At 43.7% G+C, this 15,717-nt stretch overlaps 1 protein-coding gene across 1 annotated transcript; it reads right to left on the bottom strand.

Moving 5' to 3' along the window:
- Positions 1-1,561: 1,561 nt before the first annotated feature.
- LOC143923387 (uncharacterized) lies at positions 1,562-15,116 on the bottom strand. Its single transcript, XM_077447012.1, has 4 exons — positions 14,859-15,116; positions 8,599-8,878; positions 6,246-6,440; positions 1,562-5,988 (listed from the first exon to the last, which is right to left on the bottom strand). Exons 2-4 carry the CDS (start codon positions 8,870-8,872, stop codon positions 5,099-5,101), a joined length of 1,359 nt encoding a protein of 452 aa, XP_077303138.1. The 5' UTR covers positions 8,873-8,878; positions 14,859-15,116; the 3' UTR covers positions 1,562-5,098.
- Positions 15,117-15,717: the final 601 nt, after the last annotated feature.

Genomic DNA, 15,717 nt, shown 5'->3' with positions numbered 1-15,717 from the left:
CGTCCAAAAATATCTAAAAAAAAAAAATTTTCCCCTCAGTTTAGGCCGATACGTATTCTTCTACATATTTTTGGTAAAAAAAATCGCAATAAGCGATTATTGATTGGTTTGCGCAAAAGTTATAGCGTTTACAAAATAGGGGATATTTTTATGGCATTTTTATTAATAATTTTTTTTTTTACTAGTAATGGCGGCGATCAGCGATTTTTATTGTGACTGCGACATTATGGCGGACACATCGGACATTTTTGACACATTTTTGGGACCAGTGTCATGTATACAGCAATCACTGCTATATAAATGCAGTGATTCCTGTGTAAATGACACTGGCAATGAAGGGGTTAACCAGTGGGTGGCAGTGTAGGGGTTAAGTGTTCCTAGGGGTGTGTTACTAACTGTGGGGGGCTGGGCTTTAATTTAGTGAACACTGATCTCTGTTACAATCACATGGAGCAGAGATCAGTGTCACTTGTTGCTAGGCAGAACGGGGAGATGCTGTTTACAACGGCATCTCTCTGTTCGGCCCGCCCCGTGAGACGATCGCGGGTATGCCCACGGCAATCGAGTCCGCGGGAGCCGCGATCGGAACAGCATGCTCATGCGCCGCCGGCGCCGCACTCGCAATGGCAGGGCGGCATTAAAGATTGGACGTACCTGTACGCCAATATGCCTGCCCGTGCCATTCTGCCGACGTACATTGGTGTGCGCCGGTCGGGAACTGGTAAAAAGACAATGCCGTGTAAAAAATAAAAATAAAAAATTTGACTCATCTCATAACCTTATTATTATTATATTATTATACAGGATTTATATAGCGCAAGCAGTTTACGCAGCGCTTTACAATATAAAAAGAAGACACTACAGCCATGATACAAAAAATACAAGAGGGTTAAGAGGGCCCTTACAATCTAATAGGGTGCGGCAAGTGGTACAAAAAGTTATGACTGTGGGAGGCATTGATAGGCTTCCCTGAAGAAATTCATTTTCAGGGATCACCTGAAGGCAGCCAGAGTAGGAGATAGATGGACAGATAGATGCGGTAGAGAGTTCCAGAGGATGGGAGAGTCCTGGAGATAAGCATGGTAGGAGAAGACAAGGGAGTTCGGGAGCAGAATGGTCTTGAGAGGAAAGGAGAGGAAGGTTTTTGGTGATATTTGAAGACAAGATAGGTGAATTGAGGTTGGAGCAGAGTTGTGGATGGCTTAGTATTTTAAATTGAATTGGCTGGGTGATCGGAATCCAGTGTTTCACATGTCACTTTAAATTGAAGTGAAAATGGAATATTTGCACTTTAGATTTTTCTAACTAAAAAAATCCCTCTACAGCCTTAATTTGCCTTTATTTACTCCTTCCTCCCCTTCTCTCCCTATTTTTTATCCTTTTTTTATTTATTTTTTAACATTACTATTTGATTGTAAAAAAAAAAAAAAATCTATCATTCCAATGCATTTTGTTTTCAATTTTGTAGTATCACATAAAAATACACAATATAATTAAAAAAAAAAAAAAAAAACATGAGATTTTAAAAGTACAGTGAGTCATAAGTACACCAACAAAATAGTTTAGGCATCCACAATGTTTTATTGTTTTATTCTCATTCATATTAAACATTATTAAGACCACAGGATTACCAGCTATTATTTGTGTATATACAAGTATCTCATAACTCCTACAACACCAATACCTCCTGTTCATCTCACACATCTACTCAAACTGCTTCTAAAGGCAGAAGATTTTTTGTTACCTTAAAGTGTTACTAACCCCAGGACTCTGCATTCACTATAACTGGTCTCTCCAGTACACAGGACATAGAAATACAATTACTTTAGTAAATATAAACTGCTAAATACTTTTTTTTTTTCATCAGCCGCATATAGCAGTCTTGTGACTTCTATAAGTGTCTGGTTAAAGCGTGTAGGAGAAGTTTTCATTGTCCCACGATTGTCCTATGAGGCTGCAATGCCCCTGACCCTCTGTCTGGACAGTGCTGATTGGCCCTGTGCTGATCACATGTACTCTCCCAATAAAAAAAGAAAAAACAACTCTCTAGTAATACACACCAAACTGAGCATGTGCAGCCTGTCCCCTGACCCTGTAAATATCAGGTTATTTTTTACACGGTGTGGAGGATTAACCCCTTAGGTTCCACAGTGAGTATAACAAGTATGCTTTACTGCGTATACAGACTGATTTTACTTTTGTAACATTTAAACCACTTCAATACCAGGCACTTGTACACCTTCCTGCCCAGAACAATTTTGAGCTTTCAGCGCTGTTGCACTTTGAATGACAATTGCGCGGTCATGCTACACTGTACCCAAACTAAATTTGTATAATTTTGTTCCCACAAATAGAGATTTCTTTTAGTGGTATTTGAACACCTCTAGGGTTTTTATTTTCTGCTAAACAAATAAAAAAAAGATCGGAAATTTTGAAAAGAAAATTTATTTTTGTTTCGGTTACAAAACTTTGTAAATAGGTACGTTTTCTCCTTCAATGGACACTGATGGGGCTGCACTGACGGGCACTGATAAGTCGGCACTGATGGGCACACATGAGGTGGCACCAATGAGGGGGCACTGATGAGGTAGCATTGATGAGCACTGATAGGCGGCACTGATGGGCACTGATAAGTGGCAGTGATATGCAGCACTGATGGGTACACATAGGTGAAACTGATGGGCACTGATAGGCGGCATGGATGGGCACTGACAGGCGGCACAGATGGGCATTGATAGGTGGCATAGATGGGCATGGGTGGGCACTGATAGGTGGCACTGATGTACTGTAATGTATGGTACTGATGGATGCCAATCAGGGCCAAACAATAATGCCCGCCAATCAGTGATGCCCATTGTGGGCACTGATTGTCATCCTTGGTAGCCTAGGGTGGCATACCTTGTGGTGACATCCCTGGTGGTCCTGGTGGTCCTTGTGGCATCCCTGGTGGTCCAGTGTGGGCATCCTGGGGGGGGCTGCGCTGATAATTGATTAGCACAGACCCCCCCTGTCAGAGGAGCAGCCAATCGAGCCTGACAGGTGTGAGTGTGGAAAAGCAGATAAACGGCTCTCCTGTTTATACTGTGATCAGCCGTGATTGGACACGGCTGATCATGTGGTAAAGAGTCTCCGTCAGAGACTCTGTACCTATATCAGAGTTGCAGTGTGTCAGACTGACACACCGCATCAACGATAGCTGCAATGTGCGCCCGCAGCAGTTTAATATCCTGCCAACGTCATATGACGTCTGGTCATGATGTTGAAACCACTTTGCCGCAGTAATTTTGCTATATGGCGGGCAGCAAGAAGTTAATGCAATCTCTGCATTAAGGTAAAAACCTTTCTCATACTTTCCCGAGACTGATCTTGATCAAGCGTGCTTTCTCAGCTCTCTCCCTTATCATTAGCTCAGAGACAGCGGTGGGAACCATTGGCTCCTGCTGCTGTCAATCACAGCCAGTGGGGGGGGAGCCATGCTTTGTGTGTAATGGACACGCAGATAATGCTGATTTTGCAATCAATGTAACTTTGGCGATCTTCATATATTGTATTCTGCAGCCCTTCTTCCCACTTATGTGATGAGATTGGATTGCGCTCTTTACTGGCTCAAAACAAAATACTTGCTCTAAAACACTTTACCATTTGAACGTTGAGTCCTTAGGATTATCATGATGGAAAAGCTAAGAAACTTTAACATTTAGATTTAGTCGTAGATTGTGAGCGCACTTTTGTTGTCCATTTTCTTTTCTTTCATTTTCTCCAAGCCCCCATCTGTTTTTTTTTTGGCTTCCTTCAGCCCCAAATGACTGCTTGAGGCCACCATGAGTATGGCTTAGCCCTTGTACACACGGTTGGAGATTCAGTCGGAATGTGTCCTATCGGACCGTTTTGTCGGCTATTCCGACTGTGTGTGGTCTCCATCTGACTGTTTCCGTCGGAATATCCGTCGGATCAAATTTTCCAACTTGCTGGAAATATTTTCCGACAAACTGCTCCGATCGGACATACTCCGATCATGTGTAGAGAATTCCGATCGGACCAAGTGCCACGCATGCTCAGATCAAATTCCTACATCAAAGCTATTGGATACTAGCCTGAATGTAGTCCCATCGTAACGAAATTACGTCATCACGTTCTGAAAGATCAGATTTTCCGACAAGTTTGTCCCACCGTGTGTATGCAACAGTTTCGGACAAGATCCGTCGGACAAAATACAACGGATTTGGTTGTCAGAATGTCCGATCGTGTGTACAAGGGCTAACTGTGACCCTCAATTGGTTAGTGTGCCAGTCAGACTCGTATGTCAATGTGTGGGGTAATTATAGATAGTTCTGTGTCTGCTACTACGAGAGTCCCGGAAAGGGAGCGGAGCTTGTCCCAGCTCCTGTGGTCACTGATGATGAGAGAGGCAACCTTGACCTGAGCTCCCACCAGGCTACGCCTCCAATGCGTTTCGCTCTACCCCCGGGAGCTTAATCATGGGGAATGAATCATGAGTATGACTTACCCATAGAACAGGTCCGTGGTGTATATGCACAGTACAGAGCAGCCATTTTTTTGTAAGAAAGGTAATGTTGGGTTTGGAGCAGTCTGGGACAGTAAGGTTTGCTGGATTCGGACTGAAGGTAAGTATAAAGCAAGTGGGCAGAACTCAAGGAGCAAAATAAAATAGAAATTAATTTTAAACTACTATTATCTTTTAAAACTGATAGCTGTGAGAAAAAGCCAGCATCTAGAAGTGGGCCTAAAAGATCAGGAGCATCCAGTAGCACATAGTATCATGTTATTACCGTGTAATGCTTTGTAGACCTTGGTAAAGTTGTTTTGCAAATCATAGTTGTCTCTGTCCATGGGCACAGGTACTCCAATGAACCTTCATGGATGCAGCTTGATTCGCTCAAAAGCCCAAAATGCATGATAACATTCATCTGACCAGTTTTGGACAGTATTTGTATGTTAGAACATGTCAGTGCATTGCAAATAAATATTTCCAGCAGATGTTTTTATATCAGTTAAAAACAAGATAATACAACATTTTTTCAAACAAAAAACACTGTATCTGGTCTGTGTCACAGTTTACGTGGCTTGGTCATACTTTCTAATTTCTGTACCACGTGTGACTACTTTCATTAAAGTACCATTTCATATTCTCATTGTTGGGTATTCTTTCTGGGTTTTTATTCTTGGTCAATGTCTCTGTCTGTGTTCTAAGATTCCCTTTACTGGGCTGTGGGACATAACTACCAGGAGTGGATGTGGATGGTTTCTTTGGATTGTTATCACTGGACAGTGTTTCAAGATTCTCATTTCTGCGCCATTTTCGGGCATTCTCATCATAGAAACCTATCTTGGGTTTTGGGGTGTTTGAATGTTTCTCGGGGCTCTTATTATTATTGCATGTTGATTGTGAATTCTCATGGTTGCACCATGTAGGAGGCTTCTCGCTCTTGGATGCTCTTTCAGAATTATTGTAGCTGGGCTGTGTTTCAGAGTTTTGCTTGATGTGTATTTTTCCAAGCATTTCCTTGAAGAGCTCATCTAAACATGGTACTTTAGGATCCACATAAAACTTCCCTTTGTCTAAAGTCTCTAAGCCGCTACATAGTTCTGGACCCTCATTCCCGTTCACTGTCTCACAACTCCCAGACCTACCCCATGTGCTCAGATTCTCATTGCTGGAGGAATTCTGAAGATTCTCAATGTTGCCCCGGCAATTAGGATTGTCAAAGCTAGCCAACCTCTCAGAACCATCAAAGAGTGAAAGAAGATTCATGTAGATGGGCTCCTTATTATTCTTTGATCTGCTGGACATCACAGGAGCACAAACATTCATCTGAACCTCAGAAGTATTGTTCTGTGTCTTGGGACTCTCACATCTGGATGAACACTCTGGGTTTTTATTTTTGACATTTGGAGTCTTAATTTTGATATTATCCTTTATATTATTGCTGCAGAAAAGACCATCATGACTCTTTTGGACTTCAGGTGCTTTTTATGAAAAAAAAAAGGGGGTTTTATTTTAATATGAAAATTAAATGGAAAGAAAAACAAAATAAATGGTTAAATAGAAAACAATTGCTGAACATATTTAAAATACATTGGAAGCTTCCAAATTTTGTTTGGTTTTATATTGATAACTCTCATGTTGGATATCCAAAATGTGTATATAAGCAAAATCGTAACAAATCAAACATGTGGCATTAAAGCTTTATCATTTCACATAAAGGATAATTCATATTATATACCTGGCGTGGAGTGGAAAGGTCGAAGATTTTTCAGTTTTGCTACCAGTGTTGTTGTGTTTGTTTTCTCTGTGTTTGAAACGAGAAGAAGATCACAGGCCAATGTTTCGATGCTGGGTTGAATATTCAATATTCGTCTCTTCTCCTCAAAACTGCTGTCTTTCAGATCATCAATCACCACAATGAAATTTCCCTTCCCTGTAGATACACATAGTGGAGTTAATTGTAGAGTTGTGTCCGACTAAGGTAGACACCGAGTATTTAGCACCTCACCCCAAATAATCAAGTATTCAAAAAGGGGAGAAGTTGGGAAGGGATTATCACGGTGCTTGCAAATAATAATGGAAACCGTATATATATACACCGTATTTATCGGCGTATAACACGCACTTTTTTCCCCTAAAAAGCAGGGGAAAATCGTGGGTGCGTGTTATACGCCGATCCCCCGAAATTCTGAGCCTCTGGGCAGCTTTCAGCCGCCTTCGGCTCTTCAAGGCAACTTTCAGCCGCCTTCGGCCATTATCGGCGGCTTTCGGTTACCTTCGGCCGTTCTCGGCAGCTTTTGGCCGCCTTCGGCTCGTCTCGACAGCTTTCGGCCGTTCTTAGCAGCTTTCGGCCGCCTTCGGCTCTTCTCGGCGGCCGAAAGCTGGCGAGAAGAGCCGAAGGCGGCCGGAGGCCCACCGAGAACTACCATACGCCGCCAAGATACACATCCGGCTCTGTATCTCATCGGCGGCATTTAAAAAAAATTAAATACAAATAGCAAATAAAATAGACACGGCTACAATGGGGGACAAGACTGCATAAGGCTGCAATGGGGGACAAGACTGCATAAGACTGCAATGGTGGACAAGGCTGCATAAGGCTGCAATGGTGGACAAGGCTGTATAAGACTACAATGGTGTACAAGGCTGCAATGGTGGACAGGGCTGCAGATCACACTGATGGGCATATAAATGTAAGGTTTTTTTTTCCCCTTAAACTTCCCTCCTAAAAGTTTTTTTCCTTAAAATTCCCTCCTAAACTTGGGGTGCGTGTTATACGCCGGCGCGTGTTATACGCCGATAAATACGGTAAAGTCTGAGATACACTTATGTTTCTCCGAGCTGGGCTTATGGAGATTTTTTCAATAATGGAAAAGTAAACAAGTAAATGGACTTTTAAGGTATTCAACTTAAAGTGATATTAAAGATTCGGCTTAATAAAAAACAAAAAAACAAACATGTCACACTTACTTATTCTGTATATTGGTTTTATACAGAGCAGCCCCAATCCACTTCTTCTCAGGTCCCCCACCAGCACTCCTGGCTCCTTCTCCTTGACCATTGCCTCCAAAAGCAAGCCGCTTCCATGCTGAGCCCAGTTCTATGTGTCCATAAGGCATGTAGAGCCGAGCTCCCCCACCCCACTTTCTCCTCATTGGCTCACTGGCTGTGATTGACAGCAGTGGGAGCCTGCGGCTTTGGTCTAAGCCAATGAGGAAAGGGAGTCTTGGAATAGCCGATGTTCTCCTGCATATCACTAGGTTGGGAGGGAGCTCAGGTGAGCATGAGGGAGGGCTGTGGGGGGGGGAGCAGCACACCTAAAGGTTTGTTTACCTTCATGCATACATGAAGGTAAAACACCTTCAATCTTTACAACAATTGTAGCAAAAATATATTAAAAAGATATAATTTTTATTCCATACAATAAAATTATAGATAGACAAAGATAAAAATAGACAAGTCACCCAAGAAATATCGAATATAGTCACCGCCTAGTCCAACACCAACATGTGGGTGGGGCATACTTGTCTTGGGAGTACCTCTCCTTTTGTGTACATGCGCTTCAATGCCAGGAACCAAGCAGTATTGCTGATCCTTTAAAGCAGGATGCACAGCATAATACTTGTGCTGTGTCATTTGTCCCTCTCTATGTTCTAGAAAACATGGTTGATCCTGCTTACTGTATTCCTGTGTTCCCCTATGTAAAATGACCACGATAATCATGGCTGCTGATCCCTGATACCATGGTCAGTTTACGTGAGTCATTGAAGGACCCGGCCTTTGGGGCGACAAAGGGAGTAAAGGGAGTAAATCTGGGCCTGTACGTGACTCTGTCATCTTGCAGTCTCTCCTCTCTCCCCCTCCCTCCCTGCCTGTCAGCTCAGGAGTTAATATGTAAAATGTTTTTTTTAGGAATAAAATGGAGCATAACCAAAAAAAAAACTAAAAAGTAGAGTATTATTTAAAAGTAGAATATTAATTTAGAAGGTGAATGGGGTGAAGCTCTGATCATTTTGAATAATTATTTATGTACAGGGGGATTACTAGTGAAATAGCTATCTAAGTACAGTATGTATTGAGCTATACCTTACCAAGTAACTCATGTAGGATTTTCATCTCTTCATCGTAGAGGGCTCCGGTTATATCAGAAATGTTGACTCCTCCTCTGTTCTTGGTGTGGTACAGAATTCCAAATGTGCATTGAGATGCATCATCTATGAATGTCGTTAATGTGTTAGATATGACAGTGGATCTGACATCCTGGACCCAATCACTACAGTCTTGCGATGTGAGAATGGATGTCAGCCAAGCGTAATCCTTCCTATCGGATCTGGAGAAAATGCCAACCTTATGTTTCTTCTCCATCGTCCTCTGAAAAGATGAATTCATGAAGAATAAAAAAAAAAGACAGAACTAAAATAATTGATAGGAACTGTGCAAAGGAAAAAAAATCTATATTTAATACTATCTAATTACGTAACACTTCATATTATCTGTTTGAATTTAACCCCTTCACGCCGACCTAACACAAATATGCGCCCCCAATCTGACTGGGCCTTTTTCTGTGGATAGTTGCATATCTCCCCTTGTGCTCAATTAGATATGTAATTTATGTTGCTAGAACTCCTGAAGGTGCTCCCTGCATGTTGGGCCTCTGTATGTGGCCAGGCTGTGTAAAAGTCTCACACATGTGGTATCACCGTACTCTGGAGGAGTAGTGGTTAAAGAGGAACTGTAGTCTGCTCACATAATTTGTAATAAAACCATCTTTACATTATGAAGCTTCCCTCCAACCACTTTGCATATTATTTTATATATACTGTGATTCTCTAATTGCCAAAAATGCTGCAGAAATCTCCCTCAGCCGAGTCTGGCAGCAACCATTTTAACAGGGGGGGGGGGTCTGTTCTGATTGTTTATCAGCGCAGTCCCCCCTCGGATGCCCACCCAGGACCACCAGGATGCCGCTGGGACCACCAGGGATTGCCACCACACTGGACCACCAGGTATACCATCCTAGACCACCAGGGAAATGCCAATCAGTGCCCAGGCAGCTGCCAACCAGTGCCCATCCCCAATGCCTGCCAGTGTCCTCACTGATGCCTATCAATGCCATCTATCATTGCCCAATAAGCCAAGTATCAGTGCCCAGCAGTGCCACCTGTCAGTGCCCATCAGTGCTCAGCAGTGCCGCCTATAAGTGCCAACCATATGTAAACATCAGTGTAACCTTTTAGTGCCCATCAGTGTTGCCTATCTGTGCCCATCAGTGCCCATCAGTGCCCACCAGTGCCACCCATTATTGTCGCTTACCATTGCCCATCAGTGCTGCCTGATTGGTGCCACCTCATCAGTGCCGCCTTATCAGTGCCCATCAGCGAAGGAGAAAATGTACTTATTTACACAATCTTATAACAGAAAGAAAGGTAAAACTTTTTTTTTTTTTCCAAATTTTTGGTCTTTTTTATTTGTTTAGCAAAAAAAAAATGCAGAGGTGATCAAATACCACCAAAAGAAAGCTCTATTTGTGGGAACAAAGTGTTAAAAATCCTGTTTGGGTACGGTGTAGCACGACTGCACGATTGTCATTTAAACAGCAACAGCGCTGAAAGTTGAACATTGGTCTGGGCAGGAAGTGGGTGTAAGTGCCCGGTATTGAAGTGGTTAAAGACGCCACATCTAAAAAAAAAAAAAAAAAAAAATGACAGTATTCAAAACAGCCAAACTTGGTGTTTTGAATACTTTTAAGTGCAAAGGAGGGAGTTGGGGTCTTATAGACCTCAGATCCCCTGCATGAGGGATGTTTACATTCCTTGTCACAGCAATAAAAGCGATCAGGATTTTTTTTCAGGATCCAACACTTCCGGGTGGTCCAGATGCCCGGGACACCTCTGCAGTCTACGCAACATTGTTGCTTTGTAGTATTGTGGGAAATGGCAAAGTGAGCCCTGGAGTGTGTTGGGTGTAGAAGATTTTTCAGCCCCTGTATCTTTTCAAGACAGAAGGAAAAAGATGATAAAGATGGTGGAAGGAGTCAGTGGAGGTCATTTTTTTTTTTCAGTGTGTCCTTTTTTTTTTTTTTTTTTTTTGTTCGGCTAACAACAGAATCACTTTAAATTGTGAAATCCTTCAAAATACTAAAGCTGCATTGACATTCTGTTAAAGTGTAGGGTAGACACAATGTAATTACTGATTATTGGCCCCAGCAGTCCCTCTGCACCGATCGATCCACTCCACTGACACTCTAGCCCCGTGATGGCGAACCTTGGCACCCCAGATGTTTTGGAACTACATTTCCCATGATGCTCAACTATACTGCGGAGTGCAAGAGCATCATGGGAAATGTAGTTCCAAAAAACATCTGCAGTGCTGAGGTTCACCATCACTGCTCTTGCCTATTCCTCTCCACACAGGTGAAAGGAACCCAAAAACTGCTTCAATTCCTTAAAACTTCACTGGATGGCTCCAACATCCACATGAATGTATAAAAAATGAAAGGCTCATTGTGAAGACATCCAGATAAAAGATTTATTATATAAAAAAGGCTGGTACACTCATATTTTTGAAAGAACCGCCAAGTGTGTAGAAACAAACAGTGTTTCAACCCGACAAGATGGCCGCCGTGTCTCTGGTCAGCGTCCTGTGTCACACGTCCTTAGCCCCACCCGGCGTTTCGGCATAAGGATGCGTCATCATGGGCCCCCCGATGAGACATCCTTATGTCGAAACGTCGGGTTTCAGTGTCAGGTTTGGGGGTTAAGATTAGGGTCAATGGTCATGCTCAGAGTCAACGTTAAGGTCAGTGTAATTAGGGTAGGTTAATAAATAGCATTTTTTTTTATTTAGTACCGGTTTTAGTTAACCACTTAAGCCCCGGGACCATTTTGCTGGCCAAAGACCAGAGCACTTTTTTTGCGTCGCTCTAACTGACAATTGCGCAGTCGCTCCCAAACAAAATTGACATCCTTTTTTCCCCACAAATAGAGATTTCTTTTGGTGGTATTTGATCACCCCTGCGGTTTTTATTTTTTTGCGCTATAAACAAAAAAAGAGCGACAATTTTGAAGTAAACGCATTCTTTTTTACTTTTTGCTATAATAAATATCCACAAAAATTTGAAGTGAAGGGGTTAACCACTAGGGGGCGGGGTTAAGTGTGTCCTGGGGAGGGATTCTAACTGTGGGGGGATGGGCTAGCAGTGACACGACACTGATCACTGCTCCCAATGACAGGGAGCAGACGATCGGTGTCCTGTCATTAGGCAGAACGGGGAGATGTTGTGTTTACATCGGCATCTCCCCATTCTTCAGCTCTGTGACATGATTGAGGGCACACGGTGCACATTGAGTCTGCGAATCCCGCAGGCACGGTCATGGAGCTCGCGGCGAGATATTCAAAGTAACGTACAGGTACGTTACTTTGTTCAGCCATACCATTCTGCCAACATTTATCTACAGGAGCCGGTCGGCAAGCCGTTACTAAACCCAGGAGCCTGCATTCACTATATCTGGTCCCCCAAAGTACACAAAACATGGACATGCAATTATTTTAGTAAATATAAACTGCTAAATACCTTTTCTCATCAGCAGTGTATAGCAGTCTTGTGATTTCTATCAGTGTCTGGTGAAGCTTGTAAGACCAGGTTTCATTCTGCACTGAGCTGTCCTATGAGGCTGCAGGACTCCTGACCCTCTGTCTGGACAGTGCAGATCGGCCCTGTGCTGATCACACATACAAAAAAAAACTTCTCTAGCAATACGCACCAAACTGAGCATGTGCAGCCTGACTCCAAAGGCTCTGTCTTATCCAGACTTGTCTAGGGGGACAGTGCAGGAGGGGGAGCATCTGTACATACAGGATCAAACAGCCTTTTTTACACAATGCAGAGGATTAACCCCTTAGGTTCCACAGTGAGTATAACAAGCATGCTTTCATATACAGACTGATTTTACTGTTGTGGGTTTAGTAACACTTAAGGCAGGTTTTCCACTATTGCAACCCCAAAGTTGCGCAATTTTTACCTGCGATTGTTGCCGCAATTTTGATGCGACTTGAAGCAATGCCTGTGAAATTCTTGAGGTCTATGGACCTCAAGTCACATCAAAGTTGGGACCAAAGTAGTGCAGGGACTACTTTGAAGTTGCTGCGACTGAAAGTCGCACAGATATGAACGGTACCCATTCTCAATCGTGGGACTTGTCATGCGACTTTGCAGTCTGAAGTCTCATGACAAGCTGCACATGTATATGTATACACGTGTACATGTATATATACCGTATTTATCGGCGTATAACACGCAACCCAAGTTTAGGAGGGAATTTTGTGGAAAAAACTTTCAGGAGGGAATTTTAAGGAAAAAAAAACTTACATTTAAATGCCCATCAATGCAGCCTTATCAGTGTCCATCTGAAGCCTCGTCAGCGTCATTTGCAGCCTTGTCATGCAGCCTGTCGTCATTGCAGCCTTGTCATGCCGCTTGTCCGTCTTAGTGCATTGTCCGCTTATGTTTTTAAAAATGGCGCCGCCGAGATGTCCCGTGTATCTCTGCGGCACCCGGAAGTTCTTGGCGGCTTTCGGCCGCTCTCTGAACTTCTCGGCGGCTTTTGGCCGCTCTCGGAACTTCTCGGCGGCTTTCGGCCGCTCTCCGACCTCGGCAGCTTTCGGCCGCTCTCAGTAGGTCCGAGAGTGGCCGAAAGCCGCCGAGAACGTCCGAGAGCGGCCGAAAGCTGGGGAGAAGATCCGAGAGCGGCCGAAAGCAGCCGAGAAGGTCCGAGAGCGGCCGAAAGCTGCCCATAGCCCAAAAAATTGTGCTGAAATTGCGGAGTATCGGCATATAACACGCACCCGCGATTTTCCCCTGATTTTAAGGGGAAAAAGTGCGTGTTATACGCCGATAAATACGGTATATATATATGTGTGTGTATATATATTTATATATATATATGTATATAATTACACTAAGTAGTTGTGATGATATGTACAGTTATACCAACACATGTTAAAGTTATTAAAGGCATATTAACCACTTGAGACCCGCGCTATAGCCGAATGATGGCTACAGCGCGGATCTCCTTTGCCGGGACGACGTCTATTGACGTCGTCCCGTGCACGAGCGACCTGCGCGCCCCCTGAGGGGCGTGCGCGGCGCGCTCTGTGATCGGCGACTCTATGAGACTCGCCTGATCACTGATCCGAGCAAGGGGTCGATCCCGACCCCTTATCACGTGATCAGCTGTCAGCCAATGACAGCTGATCATGTGATACAACGGAGCCGGTAATCGGCTATTATTCCTCCTCGCGCTGACAGCGTGAGGAGAAAAAAAAAGAGCCGATCACCGGCAGCCGTGATCGGGACATCAGTCCCGATCACGGCCAGCCCTGCCAGTGCCCACCTGCCCCCTGCTAGTGCCACATCAATATAAAATGTGTCCCCCCTGTCAGTGCCACCCAGCAGTGCCCATAGTGCCACCCAGCAGTGCCCACAGTGCCACCCAGCAGTGCCCACAGTGCCACCCAGCAGTGCCACCCAGCAGTGCCCACAGTGCCTCCCAGCAGTGCCCACAATCTGCCTCAACAAAGGTGCTGCACCCCAGTGCCACATATCTGTGCCCATCAGTGTCATCTACCAGTGCCCATCAGTGCCCAGCAGTGCCGCCCATCAGTGCCCAGAAGTGCCACCTATCAGAGCCACCTATCAATGCCCATCAGTCCCATCTATCAGTGGTACCTATCAGTGCCCCTTAGTGCCACCCATCCGTGCCACCCATCTGTGCCACCCATCCGTGCCATCTTATCTGTGCCCATCTTTGCCCATTAGTGCCGCCTTATCTGTGCCCATCGGTGTCGCCTTATCTGTGCCTATTAGTGCCGCCTTAACTATGCCTATCAGTGCCCACCAGTGCAGCCTATCAGTGCCCACCAATGCAGCCTATCAGTGCCCACCAATGCAGCCTATCAGTGCCCACCAGTGCAGCCTATCAGTGCCGCCTCATCAGCGCACTTCAATGAAGGAGAAAAATGACCTGCTATAATTAAATATCACCTAAAGAAAGCTCTATTTGTGGGAAAAAAATGATAAAAATGTAATTTGGGTACAGTGTTGTATGCCCGCGCAATTGTCATTCAAAGTGCATCAGTGCTGAAAGCTGAAAATTGGTCTGGGCATGAGGGGGGTTTAAGTGCCCAGTAAGCAAGTGGTTAAAAGCATTAAGATTTGTCTTGCCTTTGTCATGAAGGGGTTCAAAAATAACTGCAGTTACAGCACCAATCCCCCCCCCCCGCCTGTGACGGTGAAACATGGTTGCTCTCTCTCTCTCTCTCTCTCTCTCTCTCTTACCGGCACAACTCTTACCTTTCCTCTGATTACCTACAGCCCATTTGCTGGTCTAGTAGTAGACTGGACATTGGTTGAACTTCGGATGATGTTGTCCCTCTAGTACATGGGGGATATTCAGGTTCTCGCAGTCATCTGTGTATGTGAGGTCTTGATAGAAGACTTGTCACTTCAACGTTGATCAGTTTTTATTACGTCTGTGTTACTGCTCCTCTTTCTTTTTCTCTACAATTAATGTGAGCCGAAACTTTGCATTTACAGCTTAACACAAAGGACGAAGTTCTCGGTATGATATTAAACCAAGTGTTTAAAGTGTTTATTTTATTTTTTTTCCAGGTCTTCCGGGTTATAAATAGGCTTTTAGACTTCCTTTTTCTTTATCAGTCTGACATCTCTGCTATTAGCCTTATCTAGGGTTTTTTTTATTTTTTTTTTATTTTTTTTACTATCTTTTAAAAGTTCTGGGCTTTTATGAAATATAGGTGAATTTCCAAACTTAACGGAGACCTGTCATTAGAAAAATACATACGGGTCGATTTATTAAAGGCGAACTGGATGTTCACTTTGCATTTTGTAGGCAAATTTTTACTTTGCAAGAGTATCCAAATCATTAATAAAACCTCATCTGGAATACGCAGTTCAGTTTTGGGCACCAGTTAATGGAAAGGATATCGGGGAACTGGAGAAAGTGCAGAGAAGAGCAACCAAACTGATAAGAGGCATGGAGGAGCTCAGCTATGAGGAAAGATTGGAGGAACTGAATTTATTCCTTTTTTGAGAAGAGGAGATTAAGGGGGGATATGATCTCCATGTATAAATACATAAGGGGGATATGATCTCCATGTATAAATACATAAGGGGGGATATGATCTCCATG

Source organism: Lithobates pipiens, unplaced genomic scaffold (assembly GCF_037356315.1).
Source record: "Lithobates pipiens isolate NorthernLeopardFrog02 unplaced genomic scaffold, aLitPip1_a1.2 Scaffold_22, whole genome shotgun sequence".
In the NCBI taxonomy this organism is placed as follows: Eukaryota; Metazoa; Chordata; class Amphibia; order Anura; family Ranidae; genus Lithobates; species Lithobates pipiens.
This window is presented reverse-complemented; position numbering and strand designations above follow the sequence as displayed.

What these genes read in the sequence shown, in the direction of transcription:
- LOC143923387 (XM_077447012.1), bottom strand. Translation starts at nt 8,872, where the DNA reads ATGGAGAAGAAACATAAGGTTGGCATTTTCTCCAGATCCGATAGGAAG. An exon ending in AATCCTACATGAGTTACTTG is followed by an intron (nt 6,441 to 8,598) that starts GTAAGGTATAGC and finishes GTGTATCTACAG; the next exon opens with GGAAGGGAAATTTCATTGTG. An exon ending in ACCTTTCCACTCCACGCCAG is followed by an intron (nt 5,989 to 6,245) that starts GTATATAATATG and finishes TTTCATAAAAAG; the next exon opens with CACCTGAAGTCCAAAAGAGT.